Raw genomic sequence first — 18,843 nt, 5'->3', positions numbered from 1 at the left:
GCGCCAGCAGGCATGTGTGTCGAAATCTTCCATTTACTTCCTATTATCTCTGTGGTCTATGGATTGTTGTCTATGTCCATATGTTGTCTATTGTCCCAGGTCTATGACAAGACAGAATGGTACAAGCAGCAGGATGCGGAGTTTGAATACACACTTTCATTTCTGAAGGGGTTCTAATCCTTCTGTCTTGGGGACTGCAGAGGATGATATCAAGGGAACTGAGAGAGTTTTTTAAACATTAGGAAATAGAACGGAAGCAGAAAGTTACTCTGTGTGGAGTAGCTATAAAAACTAGGCATAAGATCCAAGGTTAGGATCACCCAAGGAAGCAGAGTATGGAAAAAGCACAAGTTTGATTTTGAAGAATCTCGTGGTAGGTAAGGACCTCCAAGGTTTCAGAAGAAGAGTCAGAAGCTGGTGAAGACCACCCAACCATAGGAACAATATTGGTTCTTCAAAGTTCCCTTTGAACTCCACTCCCTGTACTAGAACACTAATGTATTTATCCATCCTGTCAGCTCTAATGATGTTTAGTTATCTACCCAGGTAAGTATATTCTGAGATCTTTTTTTTTTTTTGATTCCTATACTTGAGTGTTAGAGTGTTGGTGGTGGGATATAGTCTTTCAAGAGGGCCTGCTTCAGCGGATAGCCATGAGTTCGAGGCTAGCCTGGTCTACAAAGTGAGTCCAGGACAGCCAAGGCTACACAGAGAAACCCATCTCGAAAAAACAAAAAACAAAACAAAACAAAAAACAAAACAAGAGGGCCTGTTTCTTGTATCTGAAATGGACAGAGACTCCCCTGCAGAATATTACTCAGATTAAGGCTAGAAGGATCTGGCCAGTGTCCAGAGTCATGGCATTGACCTAGCTGTACTTGGCAAAAATTGAGGTTGGTTGAGACCTGTTTTTGTTTGTTGTTTTGGTTTTTTGACGTTGTTATTGTTCTTTGTTGTGGCTGGCTTCATTCACAAGCAGAGAGTTAAACCTATAGGTTCTATTATGATCACAACCAGCCCCAACAGTGACCATCCCTGCCTGCGAAAAACTGATGTGAAGAATAAGCAATGCAGCACAGCACAGCACAAAAACCAACCAACCAACCCAAAGCCCTGAGTTCCCACATGGCACTCAGACTCATGGGGTCTCCCTGTAGCCAGGCAGAAACAAAAGCACAGAACAGATTGGTCGGGGTGGGGGGTGGCGGGTAACGGCCCTAACGTTTATTCTTACGTGGGGGAGTGATGGGAAAAAGAGGTGCAGAGAAACTGTCCCCTTTGCACACACAGTCCTGTCTACTGGAGAATGGATCATTGTTCCTTGTGTTCATCAGCTGAAAAAGTCTGTCTCATCCTCCAGCCTGCGTTGCAGCCCCCTCAGATCCACGTCTCCCAGGCAGCCCTCTGCAGCAACTGTCCAACAAACCCTGACCAGAGAAGTCCTCACACTCCTTATATTATTAGCTTGCTTGTGCTGTAGGAAGGAAAGAAGGGAGAGCACAAAGCGGGGCAGGGGATGATGTGAGGGCAAGGGCTCTGAATTGCACAGCCTGGTGCCGGGTGTGGTGGGTGTGGTGTTCTCCAGGCAATCCGTATTCTCCCTCCTTCCCTTCCTCAGCTCCAAAGACACTAGACTCTGATGGGCCAGTCCCACCACCAGGCCCAGAGGTATAAAATCCAACAACAGAACCTCAACAACAACATAGACACAAACACCGTACAGACTGGGGGTGGGGGTGGGGTGGGCTCCCAGGCAGATGATCCTTTGGTCAGGGTCATTTCTCAGCCCTCAGCCTCTGTGGTATGGGTTATGCGCTATGCACAGTGGGGAAGCTGGGGCGGGGGTGTCTCTGGAGCACCTCAGTGCTGGGAAAAAGGCCTCCGATCCCCAAGGCTGTAAGGAATATAGAGGCACCAGGGCTAGCTTATGGGCAGCAAGAGGATGTAGGAGAGCGGACGGCAGTTTCAATAAAAGCAAAGTTCTAGCTGCCCCTAGTGCCTGTAAGGAGGACAAGGCGGTTGAGGGACCTTCAGGGGAGCGCAAGAGACAAAGGTGTCCAGCCCTGAGCACTATGTACTCGGCCGCGTCCTCTTCGTTTTCCATCTGGGAGTCAGATTTGTGCTTCATCAGAGCTTCGAAGGAAGGTAACAGAGGTGCTCTGAGGCCACTCCGGAGGCGGCCAGTTCTAGTAGGGTCCTCTGCAAAGTAGGCCCACTTTGTGGAGAAGGAGAATGTGCCCTGTCCTCCTCCCTGGCCCATCCCCACCACAGTGCGTGATCCTCAGACGTGAGTCTGCATCCGCCGCTGCAGGGGTCGACTGGGGTCGGAGTTCTGGGAAGAGGACTGGGAGTGATGGGAAGAGGAGGCAGAAGCCTTGCTGGCCTTGTCGAATTGCACGTAGCCATCCTGCTTGCCGCTGCTGCTGACGCTGCTGTCACACTGCGTGTCCAGGAAGGAGCTGCTGTCGCTAAGGGAGCCCCTCTGAAACTCCCGCTCACAAAGCTCGATGGAAGAGCTGCCCATGCCCAACACGAACCTCTGTCCATAGTCGTAGAGGCGGCCCTGCCCGCTCAAGGTGCTGTAGATGTTGGTGAAGGACATTCCTGTGGGTACGCGCTGTTTGCCTGTAGGACGCAGGTCTGGCTGGCAGCTGGACAGGGAGATGGTTGGAGTTGAGTGGTGCTCTTTGAAGGTGTTGACGCTGTAGTAGCCGTTGGTGGGGTCCTGGGTAGGCAAGAACAAGAGGCATGTCACCAGGGAGCCTTCACTGGCTGTGGCAGGAGGCTGGGCTGACCAGTACTAATTTGTACAAGGGTGTCGGGTGGGGTCACGGAGGGAGGGAAGGAAGGCTTGGGGAGGAAGGGTACTGACCAGGATACAGGAAGGGTTAGCATGGCAGGGATGCTAGCAGAGCCTGGCAGGTGCTCACTTGTCAGGAGGGAAGGTGATGGTGTTCCAGACCTGGTTTACATCAGGGCAATGCAAGATCATTTGAAAAACAGCCTTTAATTGTGTGTGTGTGTGTGTGTGTGTGTGTATTTGTCCAGAACATGAATACTGACTTTTAAAATCTATTTGTTACAAGCCTGTGGGAGAGGAGAACTGTAGGAACGCAGATTTTACTTGGTTTCTCAGTGTTGGGGCAAGGAGAACAGCTGCTCTCCGCCATCCTCCTCCTCTTAGACAGTGACACCTGTCCCCAGGCTGGCCTTGAGCTCTTCCACTCTGCTTGCTGTGGCTCTTTGTTTGGGTAAGGGATAGTTCAGCCCCTCTGTGGCTACTCTTACCTTCAGGTTCTGAAACTCTTTCTCCTCTTCTTTGAGGACCTCCAGCTGCTTCAGCACTGAGTCCTGCTGGAATTCACCCCGATCCATCTGCAACCCAAAAAAAAAAAAAATGGCTACTCAGTACATTAAAGGTGGGCTCAACTCCACCTCCTCCCAGAAGAAGATGAAGACATGGGCTCCAAGGATTGCCATGTGTGTCCCCTGGATGGCCTGGATTGCAGAAAGGCAGGCGAAAGGCTCGATACAACACTCCAGATGTCAGCTGTGTTCTGGAAACCTTCATCCCAGGAGAGAGCCAGAAGGGGAGGGTACATGCAGCATTGGTATAACTGTGAGGCCATGTGTTCTTCCACTGGGCAGGGACATCTTCTCCGGACTTCTCATTTGAATATTTTGTTGAAAACTTCTGGCCAGGCCCTGCACTAAGGGTCTTGTATGTGAATAGTAAGATTCAGTGAGCTAGAGCTCTGCCCACCAGGGAGATATACCTGGGATTGGTATGTACCAACTGAACAGTGACACCATTGTAGAGCAGGCTCCTTAGGGCAGTCCTTCAGCCAGGGCCAGGCTGTTGGGAAGAGTCCCTGTTGAGATGCTGGTACAATGGGTGCTCTGGTTTGATCTGAACTATCACACAAAGGCCATGTGTTCAAGGCTTGGTACCCCACCCCCACCCCCAGGGAGTGAGGTCACTAGAGGTTGTGCCCTAGAAGAGGCCAGTGGAACCCTGCCCCCCTCTTGTCTCTTTTTGCTTCCTGGACAGCATAAGGTAGACAGTTTCCTTTGCTGCATACTGTTGCGGCAATGTTCTGCCTTGACTCAGGTCTGAAGGCCTCAGGACCACGTGAACATGAACTGAAACCAGGGGCCAAAAGAAACTGTTCTTCTTTTATTTTATTTTATTTTTAATTAATGAGCTAGTCTTTCTGTGTATGTGTGCAACAGGTGCACTTATGTATATGCATACCACACTGTGTATGGACACCAAATGACAATGTTTAGGAGTCGGTTCTCTTTCCCCTGTGGTTCTGGGGTTCAGGCTCGGGTTGTCTGGCTTGAGCACCCCTGGCTCTTACCTTCTGAGTCATCTCCCCAGTGCTGGCTTTTGCTGTTGCTGCTTAGAGACAGAGAAACTCACATTGTAGCTCAAGTTGACTTATGGCAATTCTCCTGCTTCAGCTTCCAGAGTCCTGGGATTAGAGGTATGAGCCACTATGCCTTTTTTTTCCTTCTTTTTATATGTGTTGTATGTATAACTCTGTGTGAATAAGTTGTGTGTGTGTGCATGTGCACATGTGTATGTGGGCCAGAGGTTGATATTGGGCATCTTTTAAAATCATGCTCCATCTTATTTTTTGTGATAGGGCTTCTAACTGAGCCTAGGGCTCACCAGTTTAGCTAGCCTGGCTGGGCAGCGAGCCCACAGGATTGTCCAGTCTCTACCTCCTCAAGACTGCGGTTGCTGGTGCACGCTTTTTTCACATGAGTTCTGACAGAGTTGAACCCAGGTCCTCACGTTTGTGTGTCAAAACACCATCTCAACTGGGCCATCCCCGACCCCCAACTCCAACTCGGATTTTCTTAGCATTTTGTCATAGCAACAGAAAACTGACTAATAACGTACGCCACACCCATTCCTCACAACAGTGACTCAAATGAGTCTTTCTTGGCAGGTGCCAAACAGCCTTAGGGGAAAGATCTTGCTCTCTTCAAATTCCCACCACACCTTGCTTTTAGAGCCTTGCATATTGTGGTCACTGGCCAGAAGGCATCTGGCTTTCCAGGGCGAGTCCTTGGTGTCTGTGAGTGAGTGAGCAGCTGAGCACTAAGTCTGAATAATGATTAGGGGTAAGATCACGACAGAGCTTCCACCGTGTGCAGTGGGTATATGGATGACCGGGGACCACAGGGATGCTCCCCTAGACGTAAGGTGCACCATGCCTGCAGTGGCACTCTGGCTCAGGCTCCCACCCAGCACTTAGAGCAGGATGTTTGTCTCTCTTGCATCTCAGTCTGGAAGGCCCAAAGAATAGGCCAGTGTGCTTTCATCCTGTTATTCCCTCACCAATTGCATTATTATTTTTTTTTCCCCCTTCACTTTTCGAGTAAATGTTCTGGTTCCACCTAGATTGTTGTTCTTTCCCACCAGATATAATGTCTAAGGGCACTTCCCGTTGATGATGGAGTATTTCCCAGATCATAGGGTATACGATCTCCCAGTGTGCTGGAAGGGGACCAGCGACTATCTTCCCAAGGAAGAGACTAGCAAGTCCCTTCTGCCAAATTGCTCCCTCTGCTCGGCCCAAAATACACAGGCATACCTGCTTCCTTCCTGAGGGCATGGCTTTGAGACAGAAGAAATGCTTCCTTGGGAGAGAACTAAAGAGCCCATTAAGGATGAGGGACAGACCTGATGAAGCCTCAGTAGCATTATTCCTTCTCAGGTATGGGGTGTGGCTTCCCTCCTGTATGAAGGAATGCTTCATGATGTCAGGTACCGTGTTAGGGCTCTCCCTGCACCCCTGCAGGGCGGGGGGGGGGGCAGAAATACATGACCTTTGCCCTTGAGAAGCTCTCAGGTACCTGAAGAGTCTTCCTTTTCCAGCAGTGGTCTGTCAAAGAGGCTCATGGGTAGTGCAGCAAAAAGTGCACAGCTCAACAGTGTGTGAGGAGGGGGCAGGCTGAGGAAAATCTCAGAGTGGATGGCATTTGAACCAATTCTTATTGCAGGACGTGAACTTCAGCAGACAGGTCAACAAGGAGAGGTGACATGGGTCTTTGATGTAGAGAGGACTCCCGGACCGGGAATCACCAGCTCTTGGTGTGTCTGGAAAGCCAGATGTGTTTGGCTGGAATATGGAACTGGAAAGATCGGCAGGTCCCTTGCAGCAAAGAGCTTGATGACATGTAGGGCAGCCGGACATCATTCTGAAGACGTGGACGCCACTGTGGGACTTCAGTAGATTGTCACAGGACCAGACTTACATTTCCTGGCTTCTTTAGCTTGAGATAGAGTCTTATTAATTAGCTCAGGCTGGCCTCAAGGTCACAGAGATACTACTGTTTGTTTCTGCTTCCTGAGTGATGGGGTTATAGGCGTGGGCCACCAGATTTGTGTTTCAGAATGACACTTTTTGCAGGGCCACCGAGGATGATTGTGACAAATGGCCAAAGCCAAGTTCCTTTAGTGGGTTGCTGCAGTTGCCCAGGGGGCAATGAATAGGCCCAAACTAAGGAAGTGACTATGGAGGAGAGGTAGGGCACACATTTCAGACGTATTTTTCAAGCAGAATTGACAGACCTTGAAAATCCATTGACCAGAGAAAGTGTAGCAGAGAGAAAAGTCAGTTCCAGTCATCAAACAATTGTGAGCCTCTGCCAGAGATAAATAAGGCAGCAGTTGCTCCCCATCTAGTGGGTGGATTTAGAGCAACACACTCGTTAGCCATCCTTGGGCTCTTGCAGGCGGGTCTCTGCATTCCTGGATTCTGCACTGCAGATTCAGCCAACCATGGATCAAAAATGTTTAGGGAAAATTGCCTGTACCGAATGTGCTTATTTTATTCACCGTTAATCCTTAAGCAATATGGTATAGTAATTGTTTACACAGCATTTACATTATATTACATATTATAAGTAGAGACAATTTATGGATATGAAAGGATGTGGGTAGCTTCTGTGTAAATGTTATATACCATTTAATACAAGAGACTCATATATACTCAGATTTGCGTATCTGGGAATTAGGGGATCAAACTCCACACAGATGTCAAGGGAAAACTCTACTGAACGCCATGTGTACCCAGGTTGTTACCCCTGTAATTCTGATGATGACCCTTCATATCCATTTCATAGACAGGGTCACTAAGGCTCAGAGAAGCTCATGTCCTTTATTTCTTGTTCTCTTGTCACTGTTCCTAGACATTACCACCATGATATAGTGTGCTGTACAGAGTTTCTGGTATTGTTGACTAGCCTTCTGCCTGTACAGTGAGGACCATTCTGGTCCTTGAAGGGAGGACCAGGAAGAGGAGGAGTCAGCTTGGTGCTGTTGGAAAAGTTTTGCATTTGCTTCTAGTGGACATCCATCTCCCAAGAAGAAACTGGTGCTTCTGGCACACTTGTGTGTGTGTGTGTGTGTGTGTGTGTGTGTGTATGTGTGTGTGTATGTGTGAAGGGGGAAGAGGGAAAAAAAACACATCAAGTATCTATAATACCCCCCTCCTGTGTGTAAGACTGTATGTAGCTGCACATATAAATTTAAGCACAGGTGCTTTCCCTACTCAGTGGTCAGGATCCAGGCCAGGAACTGCATCATAGATGTCTTTGGATCTCCCACATCACTTCACAGATGCACAATTGGCTCACTGGCTGAGTGCATGACTGGCTCACTTCAGGGGTCTGCCTGGATGCGCTGCCTCTCCGCAGTATGGAGAGCACCAAGAAGTCTCTGTTGTCAGGATGGGGCGGGACACAGGGAGCAGCCTTACCATCAGCTGCTTGATAGTGGTGTGATCTTCAGCCTCCCGGCCAGAAGCTGGCTCCTTGTGAACAATCTCCACTCGGATATCATTTTTGGCTGATACAACACCTTTGAGATCTGGACATAAGATAGGAAAGTGTAGACAAAAACAAAAACAAACAAACAAAAAAACCCAACCAACCAAACAAAAATAACCCCACTCAGTTCTCATCTTAAGGCAAGAGATGTCTACTGCCCCACAGCCCCCTGCTGCCACCCTTTTCCCCACCCCACTTCAGGATTTAACCTCCCCTCAGACTCTGACTTTTCAGTTCTGTCAGTCCTGTGCCCCCCCACCCTCAACCCATAGAACCTCTGTAGAGGTCTCCTGATGGCTGATTGGGCCCCAAAGGCTGGCCATGCTGGCTGCCCAGCTACCTCGGTATCTCTTGTGGTTGGAGAGGGCCTCCTCATCCATCCCTCTGTCTCACCTAGCCAGGCTCTGTCACCCTGAGTCCCCACTCCCTTTGACAAGTCCTCTCTGTCCATCTCTACTTGGGACATCTCTACTTATAGGACCTCAAACTTTAATGTTAAAAAGACATTAAAACCTCTTAGCCAACCCGGAGCACACAGAGGTGTGCTACAGGAGCAGCCTGTTTGACAAATCTTGCTGAAATATGCTCTCCTATCATTTTCATGAGGAGGCAGCAAAGGAAGTTGCAAGGCCATCTCGTTGGGTAGCCACAACATGGTAAGGTTGCTCAGCTGGGACTGGAGAGCATGTGAGCCAGTGGCTTCCTTCCAGCAAGTGAAGGATGCTAGGTGGTCACAACTTGTCCTGGTGACTCTGCACTCTGATCCCAGAAGCTCAGAGCTGGTTGAGGTCGTACGTCATGCCATCTAACCCTCTCATATCACAAACGAGGAAGCTGAGGCCGTATGTACATGCGACTTGCCCAGGGTCACAGAGTAGAAGATTGCACTTCTGTCTTCAACTTATCTCTCTGCCCCCGTACCTTTCCCTTACTCCTGCCAATCATGTATAACTCCAGAACCGAGCCCAGTCCAGAAGCCCCATGTACATACAACCCTTTAAGAGTGTACTGGGGCTAGACCTGTATTGCCAAAATGGAAAGTTCTTTAAAAGTCCATCCAGGGCAACCCGTCACATGCTTTGGTACCCTGCGTGGGTGGCTTGCTTTTCAGGTTAAGCTAGCAGTCTTTGCAGAGCAAAGAGCACTAAATTACCCTGTTCCCTCTGAGATTTTATATACACAGCAAATAACAGTGCTATGTGTCCCACCCAAAGCACTAGTGGCCTGTCCTGCTAGATGGAGGCCGGTTGAGTTCGGTTCAGCCTCAGTAAAGTTCCCACTTGCTGCCAAGACACCCTCCAGGTGCATAACAATAAATGCATCACACCCATCCCTGCCCCAGGAGCTCATAACACTGTTATGGCCCCTGTTCGGTATACTCCTGCTTACTTGCTCTCCTGGGCAGTCTAAGCCTGGCCTTTTTCTCTGTCCCCCTCCCTGAGATCCCGGGTCTCCCTCCCGTACTTCTCTGGGAACGGGCACAGCAGAAGGCCACAATGGTTGCCATTAGGACGAGGAAGGCCACACCAGCTCCTACGGCCACCCCGATGATGACGGCCATTGGCACAGACTCTGCAGGAAAGAAAAAGACAAGGCTGATAAGAGACAAAAAGAAAACTACTGTCCTGCTAGGACACCCCCACCCCAACCCCTACCCAGTCCCCCAGGTTCATCCCTTGCCAAGCTGGAGCCAGACCACTGCCATGTGGGCCCCTCTTGGGAATGCCTTGGTGGGGCCTGGGCAGCATAGACAGTCCAATAGGAGGAGTCAGCCCTGGAGAGGAATGTTGAGATTGGATAGAGGACACAGGGTAGGTCAAGAGGAGGGAGGAGCCAGGGGAAGGGGTAGATGCTAGAACAGGTGGAAAGCCAGGGGAGAGGAAAACTGGAGATGCTGGGCGAGGCTAGGCTAATTTAGTTCTCTTGAGTATTACTGAAGTGATTTGCTATGCGTGCAGTGGCTAGTGAGTCATATGCCCACGGGTTTTCTTTGAAAAAACAAATGGTGATGGTTCCTGCCCTTGTTTGTCTAGTTCCTTCCTTCCTCCTGTTTCTGTGGTACAGGGAGGGTACACACAGACAACCAGCTCTCAGAGGTTTCAGGTCTGAGGCAACTTCCCCCTGCGCCCTGCTGGGAGCTCCCACAGTGCTCAGGAGGACAGCTCTTTCTTTTTTCCTTGCCCTCCACACCCCATTCCTCTTTCAAGGCCACCTGCTCCAGCCCCAAGGGGCCCAGAACTCCTCAGCCTTGCTCATTCTCCAGTCTGTCTCTGATCCTTGCCAAATGGGCAGGAATGCTAGGTGATGACTGTTTTTCCAAAAGGCCCCGCCCCTCCTATGGATGCATATGGGCCCTGAGCACACGACTCTAGGTCCTGAGTACTCTATGAGGAACAGCTCTGGGAAATTCTGAGGCAGGGTGTGATTGCATTATAAGAAACTCAAGCCTCTCCTTTGGTAAAGACACTGGACACGCAGAGAAGTGCAGTGAGTTATTTCAAGGACGGTGTGGCTACTGTGTGTGAACGAGGTCAATCCAGGGCTCCCCATCCTCTTCCCAGCCCTGAACTGTGTCACATGGCATCCTCCAGGCTGCCACTGTGTCCCTTGCTTCATCGCAAACTTCTGAGCATCATATCTGTCCGATGGAGTAGTAATAGTGTGACTTTAAATGTTGTTATGAGCTTTAGGTGAAAGAATGTGGGGGAAGGTCTTGGAGCAGAGTTGGGGATCCAGCCCCTTTTAAATATGTGGTCTAGTTACTGTGTGTGTGTGTGTGTGGGGGGGGGAGGTCAGTAGCTGAGACAGTTCCTCTGAGAGCCTGAGCCCTGTCCCCACCCACATTCATCGAGGCAGCTTGAATGACCTGCAGAAGGCCAGGTGTCTGTTCTGGAGCTGTGGCTGGAGCATTGCTGTTTTTTTTGTTTGTTTGTTTGCTGTTTTCGGAATGAAACTCAGGGTTTCACGCATACTAAGTGAGTGCTCTGCCCCCCTCCGCCCCCCACCCCCCTGTTTACTGAAGAGAAAGAAACACTGAAATTCCCAAGCTGCTGCTATGAAGCTGGGGGGGAGGAGCACCTACTAGATGCGACCTAGTATAGTGTCGCACTACTGCAAGATTCACACATGAATGCTTTTGTTACCTACCTATTCATGGCCAGGAGGTGACCAAGAGGAGATTTAAAAAAAAAAAAAATTGGCAAATCCCAAGGACTGAGAGGGGAACTGTGAGGGGCTGTGCTCAGAAATCAGGACTGAGAAAAGAGATGTGCTCTAAAAGAAATGTGCTCTCAGCCGAGCTGGCCTTGGCAAACAGGTGTTTCTGGTTAAACCTCATTAGTTCGGTGGTTTGTAGTCCCTTGGTTTGTGTTTGGTCCAGCACTCTTGGGATTCCTAAGAAGTTTCCTAGGGAAAACCCAGGGCTATCACAGCTCATGTCAGAGCCAAGCCATACTCTCTTAACATTCCTGGGTTTCAACCTTTCGTCCATAACTCAGAGAGCCTAGGCAGCAGAACTCTGGTCACTGCTGTCTTGTATCCTCAAAAATCCACATTTTCTTGCCCTGTTAACAGCAGGGGCTGGGTGCATCTTGGGTTGGCAGTGGCAGTGGAGAGGGGCTCTGTGAAAGCAGGTGACCCCAGGTGGCATCCCTTACCAGGTCCCAGAGTGTCTCTTCCTCTCCTGGCCTCTCGAAATCTGCCTTAGGTCACCTTTTCCGGCTACTCCTTTCTGGGTAGGGCATTTGTTTACGGAGGACTCAGGAGGGGTTGCCTTTCTTAGTCTCCTTTCCATTCAAGGAAGGGGACTGGGCATGGGTGCGTGTGTGGGGTGTGTCTTAGCCACCAAAGGAAGGAAGGAGTGTGAAATAGAGACAGGAACAAGCCAGTGCCTCCATAGGCCTTCAAGAGATCTGACGATGCAGGTGGCAGAACCTTGCATACTGCCTCCGGGTGGGGCACAGGGGCCTCGGTGGGACAGTTGTGATCTGGCCTGGAGCGCGGGCTGTCGGCTCCACATGTAGCTCATTAAAGGAGCAAAAGAAGCCAGGCAACCAGTGTGGGCAGAGAACTGAGGCCTTGGCCGGCCCTGCAGAGTAGTAGGATTCTGCTATTCTCCTCTGGTGTCCTGCCTGGGAGTGAGATGCAAGGGGGACAGTTGTCTAGATGGAACAAATCAACCCATAGAGGGAGCTTGATGACCATTTTGCTATGGGAGCCCTGGAGGGGCAGTGTCCAGCAGCCTTGGCTTGATGATGAAATGATGCTTCCATGGGAGGGGCTGGGGGAGGGGGAAGGGATACAGGGAGCAGGGAAGGAGGAGGCGAGGCAGCAAGCATGCATGGAACAGGCCCCAGACCCCTGGGGAGCAATGTTGAGCTGGTGACGTGCTGAGGAGCAGAGGGGAGGGCCTGGAAGTAGAGGGAGGCCAGGGCAGGGATGGGAGCTAGGGCTTCGGAGGACAAAGGGTGAGGTGGGGGTGGGGGAGCAAGAGCTGTGTCCTGGGGAGGAAGGAGCCCTGGGCTGTGGTATCAGGCAGGTGTCTGGGGTCCCTGGACACCAATGGCTGGGAGCCCCTCCCCCACTGCTCTGACCGCACTAAGCCCTTGACGTGGGGCGGAAGAGAATTTAGCAGCCTCCCTGGCCCCTTTTGAGCCCCTCCCCTACTAGCCGAGTCCCTCCCTCCAACCCCGGGGTAAGTTCTCAGCGGCTCCTTCCGTACCTGCTTCCAGCCCGGCTCCCGACTTCATTTCCGAACCTGTTTGGAAATAAAGCAAGCGTCCACAGCCAGGGCCTGGCTGGCCAGGGTGGGGCGAGACAGGGGATTGGTCACCTGGAAGGGTGAAGGGGAATTCCCTTCTATGTCATGTCTCTGGGACCGCTCCATAGATCCTGGTTCCCACAACTGAACTTGAGTTCAGTCAGCCTGCCATGGCCCTCCGGAGCAGGGGGAGGGACAGAGAGAAAAGTCAAACCTGGAGGGGAGGTTTTGGAGGTGGGTGGGGCTACTAGAGGAGGGCACAGGGGAAGACGAAGAGGGTAGGCAACAGGGGACCAGGGATGTTTGGATGATGGGTGGATGGTATTATGCAAATTATATGCAAAGCGTTATGCAAAGTAGCACCTATTAGGAAGACATTTGGAGACACTGAGACTTTTGATCTGCTGGTAGGATCACGGCCACCTCATGGTTTCCTGAGGCTTTTTGGGTCCGTCTGGGACCTCTTGCTGAGCTTCCAACCTCTGACCCAGAGGCCCAGGCCTGCTGAACACCACCCCTGAACCCCATGGCGTGGCACTGCCTAAGCAGAGGGAAGTCCTGCAGCCTATTCCAGGACCTGAGTGAAAGTCTCTGGGCCCCGCTCTCATCTTTCTGTTTGGTAGTCAGCTGGAAAACTTTACATGGAGACTGGAGTTCTACTGTTTGTTCTGAGGCCAGGGCTTGCTCTGTTGCCCAGGTTGGTCTTGAATGTGAAGGCTCAAGTGGTCCTGCTGCCTACTACATAACTGAGAGTTCAGGCACTCACGTCTAGCAGGAAACCAAGTTCTTAGCATCTGATCAGGAGCTAGGGCAGTGGGCATATGGGGTCATAGTGATGGATCACACTGAGGTGAGCTTCCTTCCTCTTTCCTCCTCTCTCTCAAAATCCAGCTGCTCTGTGCTCTGGAACTGGCCAGTCTCCTCTAGCATACAGTGGTCCAGGTGTGTCCTGGGGCTTGCAAGTGGTCTGAGCCCAGCCCCCACCCCCTCACATAGGCAGGGCTGCCCTTCAGCTTTAGCTTTGGCCCATCCTTGGGATTCCTGTTGTTCTATCAGGTTTGGGCCAGGTTCCTCAGCGTGTCTAAGCACAACCTAGCAAGGGCACTTGGGCATCAGTTTGGAGCCCTCAGGGGAAGGTGGAACATGTGGAAGCCAGGGTCTTTGGATGCCATTGGGTGCTTATCACTGCCATCAGCCCAGGTTCTTGTGGTTACCCTGAACAGCCTCAGAGGCCACCACGCAGTCTTTGCTCCCTTGGTGGGGCCAATGCTCCTTGGTGCAGGGGTTGGCTATGTGAGGCTGTGTGGCAGTGAGGAAGAACACTGTGCCCCATCCTTGGATCTGGCCAGCATTCCCTGGTCCCTTGGGCACCCTGACAGTTCTCACCTTGTTCCTTGAGTCGGATGATCTCTGTGTCAGAGCCGAAGCTGTTCCAGGCTGTACAGTTGTAGATGGTTTGGAAGTCGGCACGCACAATGTTGCTAATGGTCAGTGTGGAGATGACGCCCTCCTCGGTGCTCACGGTCTCTACTGTGTAGCGCCCTGATGTCCCTGATTCCAGCACATTCTCCTTCCAGGACCAGGCCTGCCAGATTGTGCAGGGATATGAGAGTCCATACCAGGACCGTGGCGACACCCCTCCAAGATGCTGACATAGCTAGGCTCATGTTCACAATCATTGCCACATACCACCAATACAAATACATGAACCTTCATACATATGCCACACACTACAAATGTAAACACATGTCACAAATATAAACAACCCACATGAACACATTATCATACAGGAACACATACACCATATCAAACATATGACCAACATGTGTGCATGGTGATATGTGTACATGCATATACCCCACACTAAAAACACACCCACACATTCATATTATAAAACATATATACATGTGCAAACACAGTATGTATACATACTATACCACAAACTATAAAAACAAACACACACGTACAACACATTATTCACAAGTATGTACAGAAGCACATATGCCTTTGTGTACATGAGTACATGTGCTCATAACACAATCCATGTATTCAGAGGTATTCATATACCATATCACATCACAGTGCACATGTGTGTATGTACCATGGTACACATAAATATATATCACAACATATAAACGTGTGCCACATGATATATGCACATCACAACATATAAACATATGCCACACCACATATGCACATCAAACCATATCACATACCACATAGTCCACATAGTACAAACATACATTATTCCTACATCACAAACTACATACAACACATATATATACCTCAGATACATATAATTACACATGCTTTGACACCCAATAGCACATCAGATACTGAATTCCACCCCCATGCACACATAACTATACCACAACACGTTGTGCACTCACACCGTATCACACACACCAAGACCACATTATCAGTGCAGATGCACATATACCCTAACACACACACACACACACACACACACACACACACACACACACACACACACTATTATATGTGGGCATCATACAAACCACATGCACATGTGCATACCACACAGACACAATGCATGTACACATGTTCTACTGACCATGTACATGCATACCCATATAGGTTGGGAACACTTTAGAGGATGTTTCCTTCTCTGAAGGGGACCCTATGTAGTTCTGCACTGGGAACATTTTCTAGGCCAAGAGGGAGCTTTTATGGCAGCAATGTAGCCCTCCCCATGGCTACCTGTCTGGGCTTCTTTGCCAGTGCTCCCCAGTGCTGAGCCTTGGAGCGATGGAAGACTTTAACAATTTAACAGGTTGTCACCAGACTGCTTTTCAACTCTGACTGTAACAGAAGATGACCTTGACCTGCTTATCCACCTCTTTTCACCTCCCACTGTTGAGGTCATGATGTGGCCCATCACGTCTAGTCTGGGGACTTGGTTTTCTACATAATATGTTTGAAATTGTGTGCTCCATCATCTCTATTACTCTTTGTTTACAGGGGTGACTTTGCATGAACTTTATCACATCAACCCTGTCTACACCCTTGTGTGATGCCAGGAAACATGGCTTCCCTCACCCTGGACCAGATCCTTCCTGGCTGTGGGGCTGTTAATGGCACCCTTGGCTCTACTCACTAAGGCCAGCTAGCACCCTTCACCATTGTGACAACCACAAAGATCTCCAGACACTGCCAGGTGCTGCTAGGGGACCTAGTGAGAACCACTAGCCTAGAAACAAATATCTATAAAGAAAAAGATGGTATAAAAATGCTCAAGGGTGATTGAAGGGGATCTTTTACAATAGCCACGAGTCATATTTATAATAAAAAAAATTAAAGAGTGAACGAGGAGACACAGATAATAGTTGCTATGTGCAATTAATTGGAACTTTGTGTGAATCTTTCAGACATCAAATGAACCAGATGCCCGAGACAACATTTAACAGCACTAATCTTCTAGCCATGTCTTGGTGTACCAGGCAGCGTCTCTAGCACACATGCAGTCTTATCTGAGCAGTGCCCGTCTGAGCCACAGGCTTCCAGCACTGTTTCACTTCAGAGCTGGCCTCTGGGCCCTGCCCATCTGTAGTGGTTTGAATGAGAAGAGCTCCCCTAGGTGCATATGCTTGAATGTCCTGCATTGGTGGAACTGTTTGGCAAGGATTAGAAAGTGTGGCCTTCTTGGAGTAGGTGGGTCACTGAGGGTGGGGGTGGGGTGGGCTTTGAGGTTTCAAAACCACTATCACCATTCCCAGTGTGCTCTCTGTCTCCTATTTGCATGTCAAGATGCGAGCCCTCAGCTGTTCCTGCCACTATGCCCTTGGTCTGCCATTAGGGACTCTAACTCTTTGAACTGGAAGCCCAATTAAATGTTTTCTTTTGTAAGTGACTTTGGTCTTGGTGCTTTGTTACAGTGATACAAAGTAACTAAGACACCATCCCAGGGCCCAGGGGTTACTAAAAGAACAGTTTCCCTCAGATGCTCCACAAACTCTTCCTTTTTCTTTGTCTTCATACTGGAGCAGCTACTGGTTTCAGGTTGATTGGGGGTGGGGCTCGTGTGTTGATGGCTTAGTGAGTAAGGCATTTGCCACATGAGTCTGATGACATGAGTTGGACCTCCAAAACCTACAGAAATGTGGAAGGAGAGAACTGGTTCCACAAAGTTGGCGTCTGATCTCTACTCATGTACGGTGGCATTCACTCCGCCTCCACACGCTACTCACACAGTAACAATAAATTAAAAAAAAAGTCAAGTCTCAATAGCAGCACTCAGGAGGCAGAGGCAGGTGGATCTCTGTGAGTTCGAGGCCAGCCTGGTCTACGAAGTGAGTCCAGGACAGCCAAGGCTACACAGAGAAACCCTGTCTCAAAAAAAAAAAAAAAGTCTCTCTTAATAAAAGAAAATGCAAGCACCATAGTGTAATGAGGGTGAATTGGGGGTAAGGTATGCCTGGTGTACCCTAGAGGCTGAGAGATTGGAGGAAGAAAGGCTAATACAGTGATCATGTTAGAGCTGGAAGGCACAGAGTACCTCTTGGGCATCAGGAGGAGAAGAGCCTGGAAGAGTATGATGATGGGAGGTGCAGGCAGTTAACCAGCAGTAAACCACATCCAGTTTACAGTTTTGTCACACTGGCTTTGAGCCCAGGAAAGAAAAGAAATGTCTTGTCCTTCCCCTCTGCATGAAGGATGCCTATTCAGTCCAAATCATTAATGCTGGGCCTTGAAGGCACGTTCACCCCTAAGCTGGCCTGTTCTGAGACAGGAGGCTGCCTCCCCCTATTTCATCTTCAGAGTATATTCTCAGGACACAGATAGTTATCTTTTCCCACCATGGAGGGAAAGGAAGCTCCAGGGTTTGTACCAGCTTTTGGGGTGCTCAGGTGTTGGAAGAGGTGACCCCTGGATGCTGGGTGCATACCCTCACCACCTCCCTGGAGCACTCACAATGCGGTCTGGTGGTGGGGTGCTCCGGATGAAGCACTTGATCTGACCCTTCTCGCCGTGGAGGGCATGCTGCGTCTGTGTGCTGGAGATGATAGGTGGTCCTGTTGAGAAGATGACATCATGTTAGGATGCGGGAAGGGCACAGCCTCTGCTGCCACCCTCTTTGGTGGGTATCAGAAGTATATTCACCAATCCAAGCACTCGGCAAACATTTACAGAAGGCTCGTGTGTGCAAGGCAGAGTGCGAGGTAGGGGACCTGAAGGTAAATTAGGCATTCAGTCATAAACCTCTCCAGGGATCACGAGTGAATGCTTCCAAGACAGAATCCCCAGAAGACATAAATAACTGATAAAAGGTGGTGAGTGTTCATACCGCAGGAGCGATGCAGATAGAGTACTAACAGGCTTCAGAGGAGAGAGAATAACTCTGTCTGCAGATGGGGAATGCTTTAAAAAGGAGGAGGTGAGCTTGGGAAAGCAAGCACCGGTATCAGAGAAGACTGCAAGGAAGAAGAACAGAAGGAATGCCGCCCAGCTTTCCTGTTGTTGGAATCCAAGCGATTTCCGAGTTGTCCAGCAGAGGGCACACTTGCCTAAGAAACCGGTGTCTCTGCCGGCCCAAGAAGGGAAAAGTGGTGCTGTTCCTTCACCAAGGGCGGGAATTACCCTGCAAAGGGTAAGTGTACTAGCCTTAATCCTATACAGGCCTCAGAAGATCTTGTAGTTTATTATCTTGTTTTTCTGCATTTACATACTCAGTCATGCTAGGCAAAAGCACAGCTCCAAACCTGACCCAGTATTATTCCAGTGTGTGTGTGTGTGTGTGTGTGTGTGTGTGTGTGTGAGAGAGAGAGAGAGAGAGAGAGAGAGAGAGAGAGAGAGAGAGAGAGAGAGAGAGAGAGAGACAGACAGACAGACAGACAGACAGACAGACAGAGACAGACAGAGACAGAGAGAGACAGAGAGACAGAGACAGAGACACAGAGACGGAGACACAGAGACAGAGAGACAAAGAGACACAGAGACAGAGACACAGGGACACAGAGACAGAGAGAGTGACAGAGAGACATAGAGAGAGAGAGAGAGAGAGAGAGAGAGAGAGAGAGAGAGAGAGAGAGAGAGATCCGTCAGCTTCTGAGGGCCAGTCTCATCACATTGAGCACCCCAAGAGATGCCATGGGGAGTGAAGTCTGCTTCATTGACACTTCCACTTCAGTGCCCCTAAGTTGGGCTGGACCAGGCTGGTTGAATGCTGAGGGTGGGGATGAAACCTTCTTGCGTGTCCCCGATCCCTAGGATGATGG

At 49.9% G+C, this 18,843-nt stretch overlaps 1 protein-coding gene across 4 annotated transcripts in view; it reads right to left on the bottom strand.

The window, feature by feature from the left end:
* Nucleotides 1–1,189: 1,189 nt before the first annotated feature.
* Nucleotides 1,190–18,843, bottom strand: part of KIRREL3 (kirre like nephrin family adhesion molecule 3) — a 554,929-nt gene continuing 537,275 nt past the window's right edge. The window contains exons 12-18 of one of the 4 annotated variants that reach the window (XM_084784204.1): nt 17,540–17,640; nt 13,994–14,192; nt 12,569–12,604; nt 9,238–9,420; nt 7,779–7,888; nt 3,289–3,375; nt 1,190–2,725 (exon numbers count right to left, since the gene is read on the bottom strand). In XM_084784204.1, coding sequence (XP_084640330.1) covers nt 2,282–2,725; nt 3,289–3,375; nt 7,779–7,888; nt 9,238–9,420; nt 12,569–12,604; nt 13,994–14,192; nt 17,540–17,640 — 1,160 coding nt within the window. In that variant the 3' untranslated portion in view covers nt 1,190–2,281. The remainder of the gene's footprint in view (nt 2,726–3,288; nt 3,376–7,778; nt 7,889–9,237; nt 9,421–12,568; nt 12,605–13,993; nt 14,193–17,539; nt 17,641–18,843) is intronic. The other 3 variants (XM_084784206.1, XM_084784205.1, XM_084784207.1) reach the window with 3 other exon arrangements.

Source organism: Acomys minous, assembly GCF_964271855.1.
Source record: "Acomys minous genome assembly, chromosome: 5".
Classification (NCBI taxonomy): domain Eukaryota; kingdom Metazoa; phylum Chordata; class Mammalia; order Rodentia; family Muridae; genus Acomys; species Acomys minous.
The sequence above is the reverse complement of the archived record's forward strand: the minus strand, read 5'-3'. Positions and strand labels throughout refer to the sequence as shown.